General features: G+C 33.5%; 2 protein-coding genes across 17 annotated transcripts in view; one reads left to right on the forward strand and one right to left on the reverse strand.

Annotated features, from left to right (window-relative positions):
* Positions 1-2867, forward strand: part of FMNL2 (formin like 2) — a 297656-nt gene extending 294789 nt beyond the window's left edge. For 6 of the 9 annotated variants that reach the window (XM_019646515.1, XM_019646518.1, XM_019646514.1 and 3 more), the window contains one exon: positions 774-2859. In XM_019646515.1, the coding sequence (XP_019502060.1) occupies position 774 (1 nt within the window). In that variant the 3' untranslated portion in view covers positions 775-2859. Of the gene's footprint in view, positions 1-773 lie in introns of all 9 variants that reach the window. The other 3 variants (XM_019646516.1, XM_019646520.1, XM_019646517.1) reach the window with 2 other exon arrangements.
* Positions 2868-7025: 4158 nt separating this feature from the next.
* Positions 7026-17471, reverse strand: part of PRPF40A (pre-mRNA processing factor 40A) — a 52950-nt gene continuing 42504 nt past the window's right edge. For 5 of the 8 annotated variants that reach the window (XM_019646527.1, XM_019646525.1, XM_019646529.1 and 2 more), the window contains 10 exons: positions 15371-15485; positions 15097-15200; positions 14881-14997; positions 14449-14586; positions 14030-14125; positions 11883-11969; positions 11706-11802; positions 11559-11620; positions 10438-10569; positions 7026-9059 (listed from right to left, as the gene is read on the reverse strand). In XM_019646527.1, coding sequence (XP_019502072.1) covers positions 8967-9059; positions 10438-10569; positions 11559-11620; positions 11706-11802; positions 11883-11969; positions 14030-14125; positions 14449-14586; positions 14881-14997; positions 15097-15200; positions 15371-15485 — 1041 coding nt within the window. In that variant the 3' untranslated portion in view covers positions 7026-8966. The remainder of the gene's footprint in view (positions 9060-10437; positions 10570-11558; positions 11621-11705; positions 11803-11882; positions 11970-14029; positions 14126-14448; positions 14587-14880; positions 14998-15096; positions 15201-15370; positions 15486-17471) is intronic. The other 3 variants (XM_019646531.1, XM_019646524.1, XM_019646530.1) reach the window with 1 other exon arrangement.

Raw genomic sequence — 17471 nt, forward strand, 5'->3', positions numbered from 1 at the left:
TGCCTACTTGAACTGACTGATATGCAGTTGTTGATCCATTCAACAAGGCTTTTTAAATTTTTTAATTTAAATGTTAGGTATTCTGTGCATTTGCAATACCAATTGAAGAACACAGGAGAGCCCATATAATTTCTCCCTTCTAATGAAAAAAAAAAATTGAGTGGCAGGAAAGAAATGTTCAGAAATGGAGTACTATTTTGATTTACTGATTAACTTCATGGGTTGAGCTAAATTATGTTTCTAATTCACACAATAAAAAAACTGACCTCAGCTAATAAGGGGATAAAAATAATGGAACCTGTGTCTGTAAACTGAGCATATGTTCTTTCCTTGATTAAAACTTCAGATAACAGGAAAGGGCAGTTTTTATTAATATTGCAGTTTAAAATTCATTGCAATTATTGTTTGCATTCAGGTTTCCAGAAGGAAAGGGAAAACAAAACACCGAAGCCATAGCTTTTTCCAGTTTAGGAAACATTTCAAAATAAGGCTTCAGCTAACTCGACTCTCTGGCCAGTGACAGAAGCAATCTCCTCTCCTGTACGTTTTCCTGAAAGTTCCAGAATCCCACCAGTATTACATCCTGTTTTGTTTGACTGTAAATATTGAGGGCAGGGTACATGTCTTTGGCTCAAATACTCAAGTGTTTGAAGGGCCCCTTAGCTGACTCTTCTACACAAGCTGCTTTGATTGGCTGCCAGCTGGCCTTTATCTTGCTTAGACCCAGGATTTTAAAGGTTGCAATTCTCTCATTGGTGCTCTCCTCTTTACAGATCTTAGAAACCAACCATACAGACGAGCCGATGCGGTGAGGAGAAGTGTCAGGCGGCGCTTTGATGATCAGAACTTGCGTTCTGTTAATGGTGCCGAAATAACCATGTGAACCTGAGACTTGCCTGTCTGAATAGAGGGTGTGTGCGAAAGAAACCGCCTACATGAACTTGATATGCTACCATTTAACTGCAGCCTTGAACATAGGTAAAATATTCTAAGGGCTCAGATTTAGCAAACACATAGGAATTTTTAAATGATGGGCTCTCCTTTCAACCTTTGTTAACAAGTGCCTAAAATGTGGAAGTACCTGCTCAGATTAATCAAAGCAATAGGATTTGATTTGATTAGGTATCTTTTTACACCAGTATGTTATTCAATTTTTTAATCAAATTGTAAATTTCCTATTACATGCATTACCTGCCATTGTGACTATCCCATGATGGCCCACCCTGGTTTCCTGATAAGTTGTAAATAACATGGATGCATCTGCTATGGGATTCATTTGCTGAGATGTCTTTGAAGGAATTAATTTTGTGTTTCAGCCATACCCATCAACTTGGTAATTTTAAGGGCTTGCAGCATGGAAAAAGGAAAGAGTCACATGATGAGCTCCTTCTGTCCATTGCCAAGCCCCAGCAAAGTACAAAGGATGCAATTAAAGTAGCACAGAAGTCGCTCAGTTGTCTCCTTCATTCCACTACTTCTGTGCTAGGGTACGATGCTCTTGGAGAGATTCACCGGTATTGAATGCAAGGATATGCTGGCATACAAATTGCCAAGAACTTATTTGCAGTACTGTGTTCTTCAGCTAGAGGCAGCTTTACAAATAATGCAAATATATTTATTAATTAGCACTAAACTTAACATCTCAGTAATCAGTATTAGGATTTCTGAGGACCATTATGGGTCAAACCTGGGAACAGAAATTGGTGCCTTGCTAGTCAGGAAGAAGTTTGCTAACTCTATCAAGTACTCAAGATTACTTCTGCTAGTAGTGTTAGTAACCTGGCCTTATGCTCCTCTGACAATCGTTCCCCGCCCCTCCCACCGCCACTTCTGTAAATTGGAGAAGATATATTTAGCATCATATATCAAAACTAAGTAGTTGTATTTCCCAGATTACTTTATGAGGAATTGCAATTAAGTTGCTAAAATATTCGCATTGGGATTAAGTTGAAATAATGTTTAATGAGACTAAATGGCCAACCAAGCCAGTTATTTTTCCTTCCTCTCTGGCAGGGCACTTGATCCATTCCAAAGTCAAAAACTGGACTGAAGCTAATTTGTACTTTTCATAATATACATTCTGCTTCTGGCTTACCTTCTTGGTACATTACATCAATATATTAATTGTAAAGTTTATTGTATAGTATTTAACCACTGAATTTCTTATTTTATGTTGTGCTTATGTGAACTCCTTGGTGAAGGTCCAATTTTCCTTGGATAATGTGTAGTTATATGATCTCTTTTTAAATGTACAGATATTTTGCTATAAAATTGGTGCAGTTTTTTATGGTTTTTACACGTCTCTTTAATTCCCACCTAAGCCTCTGGGTAATATTGTAAATATTGTTTAAAAATGCATCAGCCTATGCTACAATCTGAATGTTATTTTAACTTATAGTTTTTTTTTAATATATATATTTAACTACAAGGACAGTTTAGGGATCAGTTAACATTTCTTCACTTTAGCATACCTATTTACATAAAGATTGCTTTTAAAACTGCCACCTGCCAGCACATTTTCATAAACATGTACTTTAAAAAGAACATGCCAAGATTCTGTCTGTTGACTCAGCATTCATTTTGATGAAAAAAGCTACTCAACCAAGAGATACACAACACACATAGTTTGGTCCTTTACCACAAGCAGCTGTTTTCCAAAGCTCAATGCTGATGAGCATCTATTAAAATAATTGCCTATTTATTAATCTACAAATAGACAGCAATGTTGGCATGTTCTTTTCTGTTTGTCTATTAATGGGGCTGCTTCTTAGCAATATTAGAAATGTTTTATAAAAGCAGTTCATGTTACTTTTCTGGTCTTTTCATGGCATATGAGCAAATAAACTATTTACACTACTATTCTGTAATATGTTGTAGTTTTTCGATGGTAATATTTTAAGGGTTTTGCCAGTTTTATGTATACTTATTTTCTAAAGTGTCTTGTTACTTAAAATTTACCAAATATATTTAGATTCTGAGTTTAAGTGAAATGCCTCCCTCTACAAACTCTTGAGCACTTGCTGTATGGAACGAAGGAATCAAAGAGATTTTGGCAGTACGGGATACATCTCCAAAATCATACCTTTTAATTTATTCCTTCCAGTTATCATTGTAATGGTAACTCCAAGTCATCAGAAAAGTGTAGTAAATTGTTTTTAGTATATTCTTTTTAGGGCAGTAAGGAAATTTGTACTTTAGAAAATTATATATGGGGCTACAAACAACTTAGAGGGGCTTAGAGGGGTGTCAACTTGTCACTTTAGAAATCACTGTTGCATTATTCTTTGTTCCCAATTCAGTGCTCTTTCCACTGTACCAGTCATACAATGTAGTTGAAGCTATATTTTATAAAGAGGGGCAGAAGTTAAGTTCAGCAGTTAGCAAGAATCTCTAGTTAGTTTCGGATGAGGACAAAGTTCCTCATGGTGAAAGAAATCAGGCTTTTAATATTCTACAATTTCTGAATGTTTTCAAACCCAAACTACAGGAATAAGTTTAAATGAGGTTGGGTATAAGGACATTATATACCAGTAGCACTATTTTTAAAGATGTTTACCAATGACTCAAAATTAAGTCCCCTCTCCCAAATCTCTAACTAAAAAGTCCTAATCTACTAAAATTCACTGCACTGAATACCCAGTGTGCCTGCTGACTCAGCACTACACAGCACAGAACAGAGCTTGATATCCACCAGACCCTGCTGGTTCCATATACTCGATTGTGTAGAATTAACCATTTTTGTGTGTGTAGAATTTACCTAATTTTGCACCGGAATATATGCTTTTATATTATTGGGTTGTCGGAAAAGTCATATTTTTTTGTTTTTTTGTTGCAAAAATGCGTCATGACTTTTCCAACAACCCAAAAGCATTAAAATTCACATACCTGTTCATTTTAATATTTGATAAAACTCTTCTTAGCCCTAAATGCACCTGTTTCCTAAACTGTACCAGAAATGTCTGCAAAGATGAATATACTATAATCCCAGTTCATACAAAAAGCTTAATATATTAGTTTTCCATCTTGTAAAACTTAAAAAAAAAACTTTTTTCTATTTCCAAGAAAATATTTCAAGTAAAAAACAAATGCATGAAGAAGTATTAATGTACTTTTTCGATCTTTTCATACAGAAGTATTACACTGAGAAAACAGAAAGCTGGCATCTAGCACCTCACAGCACAGAACTGCTGCATGAGGTGCTTAAAGGTAAAAGTCGACACAAACAAGTTATTTAGTAAAAGGTGCCATATTTTTTATAATAAATTATATTTATTTACAAAAGGTCTAATTGTATATAACTAGGAGGTTATTTACATCAGAACAATATATAAACAGAAGGGAAAATCTGGTCATTACAAACACAGAACATAGAAACCTTATTCCCCGTTACTCACCTTTAACAAGTCTTCAGTTTAGTTGTAGAGGTAGGCAAGAGGCGAATGCCTACCAAAAAAGTTTGCAGGCGGGACCAAAAAAAAAAAAAAAAGATGTTTATAAATAGCACGTTTAGATACCCCAAAGAACAGCATAAAGAAGGGCATCAAGAAATGGCTTAGTCTGAATCTGGTCTGATTAGGCAGCCACTGTTTCATAGTCTATGATTAAAAATGGGTTGGGGGAGTGGGCCAGTTCCCCTGAAATGCAAATATCAACCTTATACCTAGGGCAGTTACCATCAAATTAAGTCAAATACCAATCACTAACAATGAGAACTAGAGCCTGAGTCATGAAAGCAGTCTACAAGTTTAAAAAACAAAATCTACTGTAATTAAAGAACTTAGGCCAGGTAGACAAGCTAAATAAAATGGAGGGCTAGGGGGGATTGTTTGGGTAATGTTCCCAGTTTCCACCTCACCATTAAGTTAGCTCCAATAAAGCTTTAAGTGTCTGTCATGTCACCATTATTCACCCCTTTGTCAAAAATAGCCTGAAAAAAGTGAAATAGGAATTTTGCTATGGTGTCCATTAAGGCTTTTAAAGACCAACTCTGGTCTACCTAAATGTTAGCTCCTTAAAGAAAAGTTACTACATTTAAACTACTATTGTATAGTACTAATTTATGAATACAATAAGAAGGTGTATTTCAAATCATTACAGAGGATTTCCTTTCCTACTCAAAAACCAAAGGGAAGTTATACATTCTAACAAGCTTTTGGACTTTTCTGAAGTAACAGTATAGTCACTAAAACTTATCTTCAGTACACTTCAATTGTGTATGTGGCTCTAGTTGTGGGTTAGTATGATTTATTGCAATGATGCTTTTTCAAGCCCTTTAATAGAGGGGTACCATGGATGTTGGCTGAGTACATCTGCCAACTAATATTTTACATTCATTCACTAGATACCTACTATGTGCCAGGCACTGTTCTAATCCACAGAAAACAGCAGTCAGTGAAAGGCAAATCCCTGTCCACAGGAAGTAGACCACCACTGAAGTCAAAACAATTGAAAACTTAAGAGTAAGGTAAGAATTAATAAGGAAGATAATTATTATTAGACTGGTATTACCAGAACTATAGAATAAGATATGCTATTATAAACCTATTTGAACACAGTTACATGAAAATTACTAATAACGTTATTTTGTTTTCCTTCATGTGAAATTAGTGGTTTTACATAGAGAATGTAAAAAAACTAAAATTTTCCCTTGTATTGAGAAATACATCCCCCTAAGGGAAGTCTCAGATTTAAGATATAAGGAATTAATGTGCTCTGCCTGATTTTGCTTTTAGAAATGTTTACTTAGTTCTACTTTTGTAATTTACATTTAAATTACATAACATACTTAAATATCCTATAAAGTTTAAAAAAGCATTCACCACTCTTCCCTATTTGATTAGAAACCATTCTATTAAATAGCATCTAGGCTTTAAAAAAAAATTTATATAAAAGGCGCTACCACTTTCTGGATGCAAAAATATATAAAAGTGCCTGTTTAGACAGCACTCAGTTGCCCAATAACACTGGAAGAAAACCAGAATCATCTAGGCAAATGCTTCCTAACACAGGACACAGGTCCTTTGGTAACTGAATGAAAACGATGGACCTTCTTTCCAGAAAAATGTACACTAATGTTTTAGTTTTCAGTTTCTTCACTCTACCACTATGAATTAAGATGGCCAATCCTTGTCATTTTATACTTGTATAAAAATGAGGCCAAATTAGCAAGTCTAAAAAAGAATAGCTATGATGCTTTATTTTCAAATACTGGGAGGCATAAAATGTATTTTTATTGCTGAAAAACATGAATAATCTATATGCTAAAGCTACTTTGGATCATGGTAATGAAACGCTATCACTATGTTAAAAAATGTAGGACCATTGCTTTTATTTGAAAGCACTATTATTTAATTATACTTGGGAAAAGTGCAATGTGTTCTTCATACTTGACTAACTGGGAGAAAATAAAAACATCAAATATTTGAAGTTCTTATTTTGATTATTAAGTATGATCTTAAATGTATTAGTGAATTTAACCCAATTAATATTAATGACAATGAGGGAAGATAAACGCTCAACATTTACCTAAGTCTGAGACTTAACTGAAAAGTATAAACTCCCCTCATCTGAAAATAAACACTTTCCTGTTTGAACACATTTGTTCAAACTCCTTTTCAACATATCTGTTCAATTATAATACAGCCAGTATTCAAGACATTTCAGCTTTTACCAGACTGAAGCTTTAGAAACCTAAATCTTTAATAGGTTAAAATATTCACACAGACCTCTTGCTTTAATAAAATCTTCACATCACCTGTGCCTTCAGACTATACAGTATCTTTCTGGCAACTAAATCTCATTTGATGGGATCATCAAAGGGTGGTAGACAAGGATTATTAGTTACAGCTTTTATAACAAGGATGTTGTATTTTGAGTTGTAATTTGTTCACTAGTTTTGTTTTTAGGTCAGATAATTTTCATGGGTGAACTACAGGGAAATGAATTTGTATTGTCATGTAGGGATTTGAGGTTGTGATATGACAGTATCTCTATAAGAAATACAGAAATCTATTTTGAGGACATGCTAAAACACATCAATAGCTTTTTATTTAAATAGAAAAATCAAAACTTTAAAGTTGTACTTTAAAAAATCATCATTCATAGAAGTAATTAAAACATGTTACAGATTCCAAATTCTCTTGTGAAACACATCACTAATATTTCTGCCAATATCATATGTTTATTTTAAAGATTTTACCACTGACTTCCATGTCAAGTGTTAGACATGATTGGCAATATTAACTATAATTACAATGGGACCTCTGAAAATTAAGTCTAGGAAACTCCCTGTCGCCCAAGTTGTTATGTTTTGGTTCTAATATACAATAGGAGACCCAAGCAAGCAACCTGATTACTTATTTTCTAAAGATAGTGATTCTCACTTTCTACAAAGTCATGTCATATTTCACAGCAGAAAAATGACTTGGCAGAGAAGTTTAGAAACAGTCCCCACCACCCCCTTTTTGGGGGAGGGGTGGCTTTCAACAGTGCACAGAAGATTTAATTGAAACAGGGAGCAAGGATGGGAAAGAGTCATCCTGGTCAGTCCCACTTTAAAATTCATTAGGATGGTAAAGAAAAAATAAAATGAACTTTCTGTTCTTCTAAATCCCAACTTGCAATAGGATCGCTCAAAGTTCCAAAATAAAAAAATACCTAAGATAATACCAAAGATTATGTGCTAAAATTTACTATTTAAAAAAAAATCTCCTGCACTGAAGGAATATAGTATAAATTACATTACCAACCTTCAAAAGTTGGCATGTAAATAGTATTCTAGCTCCAAACCATTGCCTCTCTAAAGTACTGTATACGAAATTCCTAGTCAAAAACAAATGTAAGGGCCTGAAATGCACTGATTTATGATAGTCTTAAATATTGAAAAAGGAAAGTAACCTAGCTAAGTGATAGCATGAAGCAAAATTTCAGGGATTTAGTATCTATCTTTAAATGATCATACAATTTTTTTTTTTTAGAGCTGAGCAGTTTACATAGAAATAAATACTAGTACACGCTAGAAGAGAAGGTTTAATAATTGATAAAAATGTACAAAAATATTCAAATCAGAAATGCTTTAGAATGTGTACCACGAAGTCAATACTTTTCAGTAAGCAGGGAAGGTAAAAGACTTCCTCAATGAAAAAAAGCAAGAGAAAGATCGGATTAAAAAAAAAAAAAGAGACAATTGTTAAAGAAAATGTTTAAGTCAACATTGATTTTTGTTTTAGACAAGGGTATTGCAACTATCACTTAAAGTTTGGTGGCACATTCTTTAGTAGGTCCTTAAGGCAATATATTTAAACTAATTTACAATTTGATTTGATGTTAACGTTTTAAACATCACCTCAAAATAATGCCCTCACAATAGCCTTTTTAAAATGGATTCAGGTGTTCCATAAAAAATAACGGTGGCTTTATGATTGTAGTGCTCATTGGCACCACTGTAGTTAAGGGTCTACCAGGTTTCCATTAAGAACACCTATTTCTGGGTTCACCATAAAAAGATCATATTGGCTTTAACCAGTTGGGTAGTGCACAAAAAAGCAGTTTTATCAGTCAGTTGCTGGTGCCTTTTTTGTACTACTAGATATCAAAAAAGTTTTATCATATCTTCAAAATCCAACTTCTATAAAGTAAATCAAATCACTTCATGACTTAGGCTTCAGAACAAAGTAGAGACATCTGCAGTTATCAGTGAATCGCCACCTTTAATCCATCCTGCAGTGCCCTATGAAAGGGTCACAAAGAGACAGTTATGACTATGAAAATATGATTCTTGATACAGAATCGAAAGTTATTTTCAATTTCCTTTGCTTTTTATAAAGTCCACAATAACAATGCTTAAATGCACTTTTTTTTTTCCTGTGATATAATTAAAACCCAGTGTTATTTCAATTGAACTTAAAATAAAGTCCCTGGTCAGAATTAGATTTTAAATCATACTGTAAACATATATTTGGTATAATTTATTGATCATCATCCAGTTGCTCCAAAAGGGTCCTTCTGCGCTTTTCCAATTCCCCTTCACTCAGTTCACTGCCAGAAGTATCCCAATTACCCTGAAAAGACATTAAATATAATTACATTTATGTTAGTACTCAAAAGGGTAAGTAGTAATGAACTTTTGAAAAAAGATTTCAATATCTACATGGATTCTCCTTCACAGACACAGACAAATCACAGGGTTTAAAGACTGATGTCATTCCCAAAAGCCTGTCAATGGGTAGGCAAAGTAGGGGAAATCCTTAACTTAGAATGAGAGTTGTATATGGTGCTACTTTTAGTTAGTTAACATTAATACGTAAATCAGGCACGATGGTGCACACTGGTTTCTTTTCATTCCTCTTAAAACAACATCTTGATTCCATTTAATGGAAGCTGGCTGTTCATTTCCTAAGCACTACATTCTTGCTAATTTGCTAAGATTCTAGATTGTCTTATAAGTGTTTTATATTACAAAAAAAGTATGCTTTAAGCACACTACTGTGCCGAGATAAACATTCAAGATTTATGAGCAGGTCAAGACCTTGGCTGAAGAAACAATAAAAAAAAAATACTGCATTATTTGTAAAAAACCACCTTTGAAAAGTGAAATTCACCTATCTTCCTTCCCTCCCTTCAGGGCTTTCCTTTAACTTACAGTAAGGAAGGAACTGTGAAGCTGCTAACAGATATAGAGGAAATACTCATTTTTCACCAAGGATGTGCATTAGACTCAACAGTGCAACATTTAAAAAACCCTCCACCCAATAGCAACTGAATCAGAATATGCAGAGGGAGGGCCAGGGCTTAGCTACAGTTTCAACTCTCCACTGGTGATTCAGAGGCATTACCCTTGCTAAGTGCACAGCACTTGTGGAAGGAATGGCAAGGCTGGGAGGGCTTGTGTGATTGTATTCTGTCATTCATATACATACATACACACACATATGGAAAAATAGGACTACCTGACTTGGTCTTATAGCCTTCTTCTGTCCACTTGCCCTCACTTTCCTCCAGTGATTATTTCCAAAAGTTACTGGAATGCTACCTTTTGAAACTGGATTTAGTAACAATGACAACTGTGAACATCTGGAGGGAGAACCCTGATTTGAGCCTTAAATTTTATATTCCTCAAATAATTAAGTAGAAAATGTCCAGTGGCTCTTCTCTCAATGCACAAAGCAGAAGACCATATCCTTTCTTAGTGAGTTAAAATAATAGTATGGAATGCTATGCTTTTTTTCAAGCAATGTAAAATTTTGGACACTCAAATCGTGTCATTTATGACCATTTATACCAAAAAACTATTCTGCATGAAAGGTAGTTAACTGAATTTTCATTGTTTTCTTTAATGGTAGCAGATTTAATCAAACTCTAAACACCATCACAGATTTAACTATAGTATCTGTTTTTCTATTTTGAAAATACAGATACGAAAGAATTCTAAGCACTTACAGAATCCTTTCCAGTCTTTTTCTTAGGTGATTTGTGTTTTGATTCTGATCTTTGTCTAGTTCTGTCTTTTTCGCTTTCCCGGTCTTTTTCTTTTTTATCCTTCTCTCGCTCAGCATCTGACTCTGGAGAGTCCTGTGTAAACAGAAAATGTTAGCATTTCACAAATACTTTTCTAAAATCCTTATATAGGTAATATTTAAGAAAATCCATGTGTAATAGAGTATATGTTCCCAGCGTGGTGAAATTAAATTGTTAAGCTCAAGGATTCTATAACATTTCCAAGATTCATGGACAGAGTGACTTTTTCTATGGGAAGAATGACATTCTGATAGGGTAATACATACTACTAAAAGAGCTTCACTATATTAGGGATGAAGGTACACTTAAGATAGGATAATATCTATTATGTAAATGCAGACAGCTATTACATTTTCTACCAACCCAATAAAATATTGGCTTATTTATTTAGGTATGTATATAGGCTGTTGTAATTAACTTAATCACATACTAGGTTGACAGCTGCATAATAAAATTCTTTCCTCAAAATTGCTACTGAGCAGGAATTAATTAAAATGTGATGGCACTGCCTAAATAAGCAGTCCTTCATTAGATATGCACAAATTCAACTAAGCAGCATAAAAAAACCTCATTCAACAGATCTGTGGTTAACACCCAGGCCCTTACATTTTGAAAAAGCTCCTTAAGTGTATCTTGATGTATACCTAAGATTAAAAACTAAGAGTAGAGGAAGGAGTTAAACATTTAAACTTGGGGTTCTCAACAACAGAGGTAATACACACATAAAACACACACACACTTGCATCTTTCTCTAAGATCACTTTAAAAAACCAGGAAATCTTAATAATGGTGTGTATATTTATTTATTTTTTCAAAGCTCACCAAAAAGAGTTTAATGGAAGATTAAGAACAAAGATCAACTATCAAGCTCTTCAGTTTAGGTGCCCACCTAAATTGTATTGGACTGTATATATATATATATATATATATATATATATATATATATATATATATATATATATATGACTAGAAAAAGGTTCTACTGCCACTGAGGAAGAGAAGGGCAAAAGTCTAGTGTAAAAATTAAATAAATGCTTACTTACAGATTTATGTCTCCTCTTCTTGCTTTTCTTCTTATGTTTTTTTGACTTCTTGTAACTTCTCTCTAAACAGCGTGAAAAGGAAAAAGTGTCAGAATTTGAGAACATTCAAGTGTCAATAATTTTAATCTATTTAAAAGACATGCTTACCAGATTCAGCACTAGAAGAATGTTCTGAAGCAGAACGGGACTCTGATCGCTGTCTTTTTTTCTTTGAATGGCTGTCGTCATCATCTGAATCTGACCCCTAAACAACACAATTTCATTCATAATGATGCTCACAAATATTTCAGTACACTTATGACACCATCTAATAAACTTCCTTACCGATCGAGAACGGGAACGTTTCCTGTGATGTTTTTTAGATTTTTTAGAATGTTTCTTGTTCTTTGAATGATGATGCTGACATTCATGCTATAGGGGCAAAAAATAAAAAGAAAATTTCAAAGTTTAAATTTACTTTAGAAAGTAGATCATGGAGAATTTTAAAAAGCAGTACAAATAAGTTCTTAAACTCCATTTTGCATATTTAGGATGTACTCCTTTGAAACTGTACAAAGAATTATAATTGCTTAAAATGTTCTCTTGTGTTCCTTCTTAACCATCTTATATTCACCCACTGTGATAACAATGTTAAGAAGTATTAATAAAGAAAGTACTTTATAGGAATGAGAATGGTGTGGGTTAGCAGGAGTAATTGATACACTCCAGAAAAGTATAATTTGCAGAATAGTCACACTGGTTTCAAAAACAATGAAATACAATTACACTCAGATATGGTTTATCTGACAGCTTAGCACCAAGATAAACCACTTCAGACTTGTCCTTGAACTAAGATAAACCAGGCTAGTCTCAAAATAAAGACAAAAAGGGTTCTTTTCACACAGGAGCATTCCTACTCAATCTTAAGACATCCATTCACAAGCAGTCTAACTCTAACCCCACATGAAATCAGAAAAATAAATGCCTGTGGACTTTAACCCTTTATTAAAACAATTATCAGGCTACTAGGAAAGGAGGAATGCTGGAGTAAAAACTCCTTGCCCCAACATATCAATGGCTTTGAAAATGAATTCAGCATCAGTTTACAAGTGGAAATGGAAAATCTGGCTCAGAAGGGATTCTAATTTTTTTTCTTTATGTCACTCAATGCTAACTCTTCTTCCTTTTCTACCTAAAGGCCAGATTATTGGGGAACAAAAACCTATTCTAATGCGTTCAGCCCTTCCCCATACTACTATCTCCATTTTTGACCTCAACACTTTACCTGTAGCACAGATCATGAAAGAATCTTGTTGGAGATTCTGGAATCAAGGAAAAATGTTAAGACACTACCCAGAGTACAGCTTCTCAAAATCATATGTACATTCTAATGCTTTAAAATCTTGTTAAAATGATGATTCAGATGCAGGATTTCTGCTGATAAGAGTCTGAGTTCTGGATTTCTAACAAGCTCCCAGGTAATACAGACGTTGCTAGTCTGAAACACACTTTGAGTAGAAAAGATCTAGAGGACTATAGGACTAGGTCTAGAGGCAGCTGGAAAACAATACAGGGTACATGTGGATATATTAACAGAGCAAACTGCTGTCAACATTGATACTCATCAAGAACAATAAATACAATGAAATAATCAAGTCGATTAAGTGACCTGCTATGCCCAATGACCACGCAACTCTATAATAACACGTGCCAGCTTTCAGCTTGTTGTAAAGTATTAGTTTGTATGTAACTGGCAACATAGCATGTTTGTTAAAAGTATTGACCCTGCAGTCAAACAGCCTGGGTTGGAACCCCTTCCCTGCAAATGATTTTCCTCTGCGTCAGTTTACTCATATATAACTTCACAGGGTTGTTGTGAGGATTAAGTTCATATACATAATATATATCTAATAATTAGAGCAGTGCCTGGCTCACACAGGCACCAAATAGTGTTCAATAATTATTCAATAATTACTGGTCAATTTAGTATGTTTATTATATACAAGTACCTATGTTAAATCTTCATCAAAATACCCTTATTCAGCTAATGGAGTACCTTGCAATTTTATCATTATTTATTCCAATAAAAATGTACTAATTTCATTTTTTCAGAAACCCCGAGTTTTGAACACATCTAATGTAGAATATTTGAAACATGCGCTTAATAGCTGTTTTCTATCTGCTTTACATAATTCTAAGTTTTCTTTTAGGTTTACTAGTCAGTCCATGTGGCTGCTGAATCCCTAAAATATTGTCAAAATATGAAACAAATACTAACAGTCTCCACAAACAATCTTTATATTCCCATGCAAGCTTTGTTTCACTTGAAAGCAGTTTCTATAGAAAAAACATTCCCTAACCATCCCAGGTTAACTAAATTTGTATAAAAGCACTAATTTAAGAAACTTACTTGTTCATTCTGAATTCCTTAGTTTTTGTTTATATTTTTATGTATTTTGCATTTCAACCAGTTATGAGAATACTAAAATTACCTCAAGCACATGCATAAAATCTTTAAATATTCGTTTTCTTTCAGATTCTAGAGTTATGTCCTCAAATGCTGGCTCTTTTACAAATCTCTCCCGAATCTGAAAAATTCAGATATGGAATAAATATATTAATACCAATATTACTAAAAGGAAACATAACACAAGTGAAAATGGTGACAGTCCAGTCCTCTCACAGTCTGTTAGATTTCCTTTCTTTAAAGTCTATACCATTTTTAACAAATATTCCTAAATGCAGAGCCACAGCTGGCTTTATACTTTTAATATAGCCTCAATATATTTAATATACTCTACAAATAACTTCAGCTTATTTTTGTGGCTATAAAATAAAAAGGAATTAAATGTATTTTTATCTTCCACTGTTAAGTAATAGTTCATTACAAAAAATTTACAAATATACATACATCTTCCCAGACAGCATCCAATTCTATTGGAGGAGTAGCTTGTTTCAACATACTCTTAAATGCAGATTCTTTTCGTTTCATCTTCCGAGCCTCTTCTTTCTCTCTTTCACGTTCACGGGCTTCTGCCTTTTCTAGTAACTTTTAGAAATCATATTTAATCAGTTACAATAGTACAATTATAATTTTGTTAATTAAAATAATTCATTATTCTTAATTTTTCTCTCATCATTTGTAAGTTAAGGGCCAATTTATAACACCAGTTAATTTAAACAAAAAAAGCTTAACATCAGCTCATCATCTGAATACATTATTTTCTTTAACGTTACCCTGAAAGACTACTACTACTTTATGAAATCCTTCCCATATTCCCTATTCCAATAGCTACTTTTGGTCGAATACATTAAAAACCATACTAGTAAATAAGTAACTTACACTATTAAAAGCCAACTTAATATTTCCAGCATCTAATGTGGTTGATCTTTTAGTTGAACTGATTACTGCCACAAAGTCTTCAAAAGTAGTATTTACTTCAACTACAAATCCTTTATCCTAAAAAACAGAAACGCTTGTTAATAACACATATCAACTGAATACAATATCAATTTTTAAAATATGCCACAGGTTAACAGTTAATAGTATACTATTTACCTTTAGAATGTCTTTTATTATCTTCTTCTCATCATGATAACGAGCTTTAAGATCCTCAACATAAAACTTGAAAAGGTCAAGTGCAGTTGATCCTAATGAAAAAACTAAAGAAGTCAAAAGCTAGCTCTAACCAAAGAGCTGCAATTATTATTTTTTGTTTATAAAACAAAACAAAGCACACTCCCCCACCCCCATTTCCCAATACAACCACCTTCCCCTATGGCCCACTCCAACTACTATCATAACTGTAAGTTAGGAAAGAAGAGAATCTCACCCGGCTGACCAAGCATATTAGTGAATCTAATGTCAGAACTAATTGTTGGATACAATTCCATCCAAGATGACATAGAATGCAGTTGTCCATGTTCATGCAGTTCATCTAAAAATATCTGGAAAAAAATTTTTTTAAAACCAACAAAATAACCAAACCCATTGTATTGAAGTCATCTTTAAGGACATTAGAAAAAAAATATTAGTGTAACATGAAAACACAGGTTAAAAACATAGCAATATTTAACACTCCTCTACCAATGTCATCCCAAACATGTTTAAATGCAAAGAATACTTGGCTCTTTGATGAAAGTAAAATCTGCTTTTAGGCAAATTATTTTGTATTTCAGAGAAAAGGAACTTTGCAAAGCTACATTATCTTTGCAGGTTTCAGTTTACTGTCCTGTGAGATGGAATATCATTTCCAGTTTAAAAAAATATATAAAGATAAAAGTTAACTCAAAATATTAGATATCATCTATCTCAAATAATGAATGTGTATGGATTTCTTATAAAATATCCTTTTGATTTTAAACATAATGCCTGATAATGTTCTGGGCGTTTTTATTTTTTTATTTAATTTTCTTAAAAAATGTGGGCCTCTTAAGAGGACATACAACTTTACCAAAGTAATACATATAATATAGGACTCAACCCTATCTGATTTCGAAGCCTATTTCTTCCTTTTTCCCATATTACTATTATACCTTAAAGCTAAATCTTTGTATGCTTATTCCAATTTCTTTTCTTTATTCTTTTATGCTATCTGCTGACTTTCAGGGCAACATATTGCGACTTTAGTACTCCGCAATTTCCACATTTCCTGCTTCCCCAAATCCTTAGGGAGTTTAATCCTATAAACAAATGTTCCTAAAGAACAATGGCCCCAAATTTTGCTCCTAAAATTCCTATACCTGACTGTCCAATATGGAAGCCACTAATCAAATGTAGCTTCTAAGTAAATGAAACGTGGCTAGTCTGAATTGAGATATCCCATCAGTATATAACACACAATGATTTTGAAGACTTATTATTAAAAAATACCAACTTTTTAAAATACTGATTGCATGTTATATATTTTGGATATACTGGGTGAAATAAAAGATTACTAAAATTCATTAAAAATTAGTAAGAAATTAAAATCATGTATGTGGTGCACAAATTTCTATTCGATAGCACCGCCCTGAATAACACCAGACATCTGTAACTCCTATTCAAACAGTAAGCATGTCCATACAGTCTTGTATTTCCAAAATTCTTGTTTCAAAGTTAGTTTCCTTCAACATAAATGGAATCGTATCTTAACCCAACCCTGTTGTGTGATCAATTTCTTCACTTACTCCCTCTTTTGAGTCCCTAACATGGCTTAGAAACCATCTTCAGTGATGCTGTCTAGGATCCCAGAATCTACTTCACTCCATCACACCTGCTTTGCTAGTGTTTTTGGTTCACTTCCAGGTTGCTAAGCTCTGATAAAGTCATAAAATTTTGATATTGAATCCATTTCAATAGTGAATCCAAGTGAAAATTAGAATCATCTGAGAATTTTTTTTTCTCTATCGCTTGAAATTCAGATATTTGTAATTTTACTTTTCAAAGATCACCAGATGACTCTGATGTGAATTCAGGTTTGAAAACCATTATGCTAAAACTGCATGGTTCGTACTTTTTATTTACTAACCCCATCTTGGGGGAGTGGGGCAGGAGCCTACTACTCTCTTACATTATGGAAAGCAAGTTGCTTCGAAGAAGGCTGAGCCTTGAATTTCTCCTTCTTTAGAGGAGAGGTTCCCAACCTTGGCTCTCACACTGTTTTCAGAGACAATATCCCACCCCCCATCTCCTTCCTTCTTTTTTTCTCTTTATATGTTCTTCAAAACATAACTATTCATATATATACTTGAATTCCAAACCTTCTAAGATCTATCATTCAATTCTTTCTTCATTCTCTCGATTGATTGCTCTTACTCAAGAAAAGCCATTCTCTTCACCGTAAGGTTACTTAAAATTTGTTTTATCTTATCATCAAAATACTAGAGAAAGGTTTAATTTTGACTCTATTTACCCTTAAACTTATTTGACAACCCTGTAACTTTTCTTACTAT

The sequence above is a fragment of the Hipposideros armiger genome, unplaced genomic scaffold, assembly GCF_001890085.2.
Source record: "Hipposideros armiger isolate ML-2016 unplaced genomic scaffold, ASM189008v1 scaffold_104, whole genome shotgun sequence".
Taxonomy (NCBI): domain Eukaryota; kingdom Metazoa; phylum Chordata; class Mammalia; order Chiroptera; family Hipposideridae; genus Hipposideros; species Hipposideros armiger.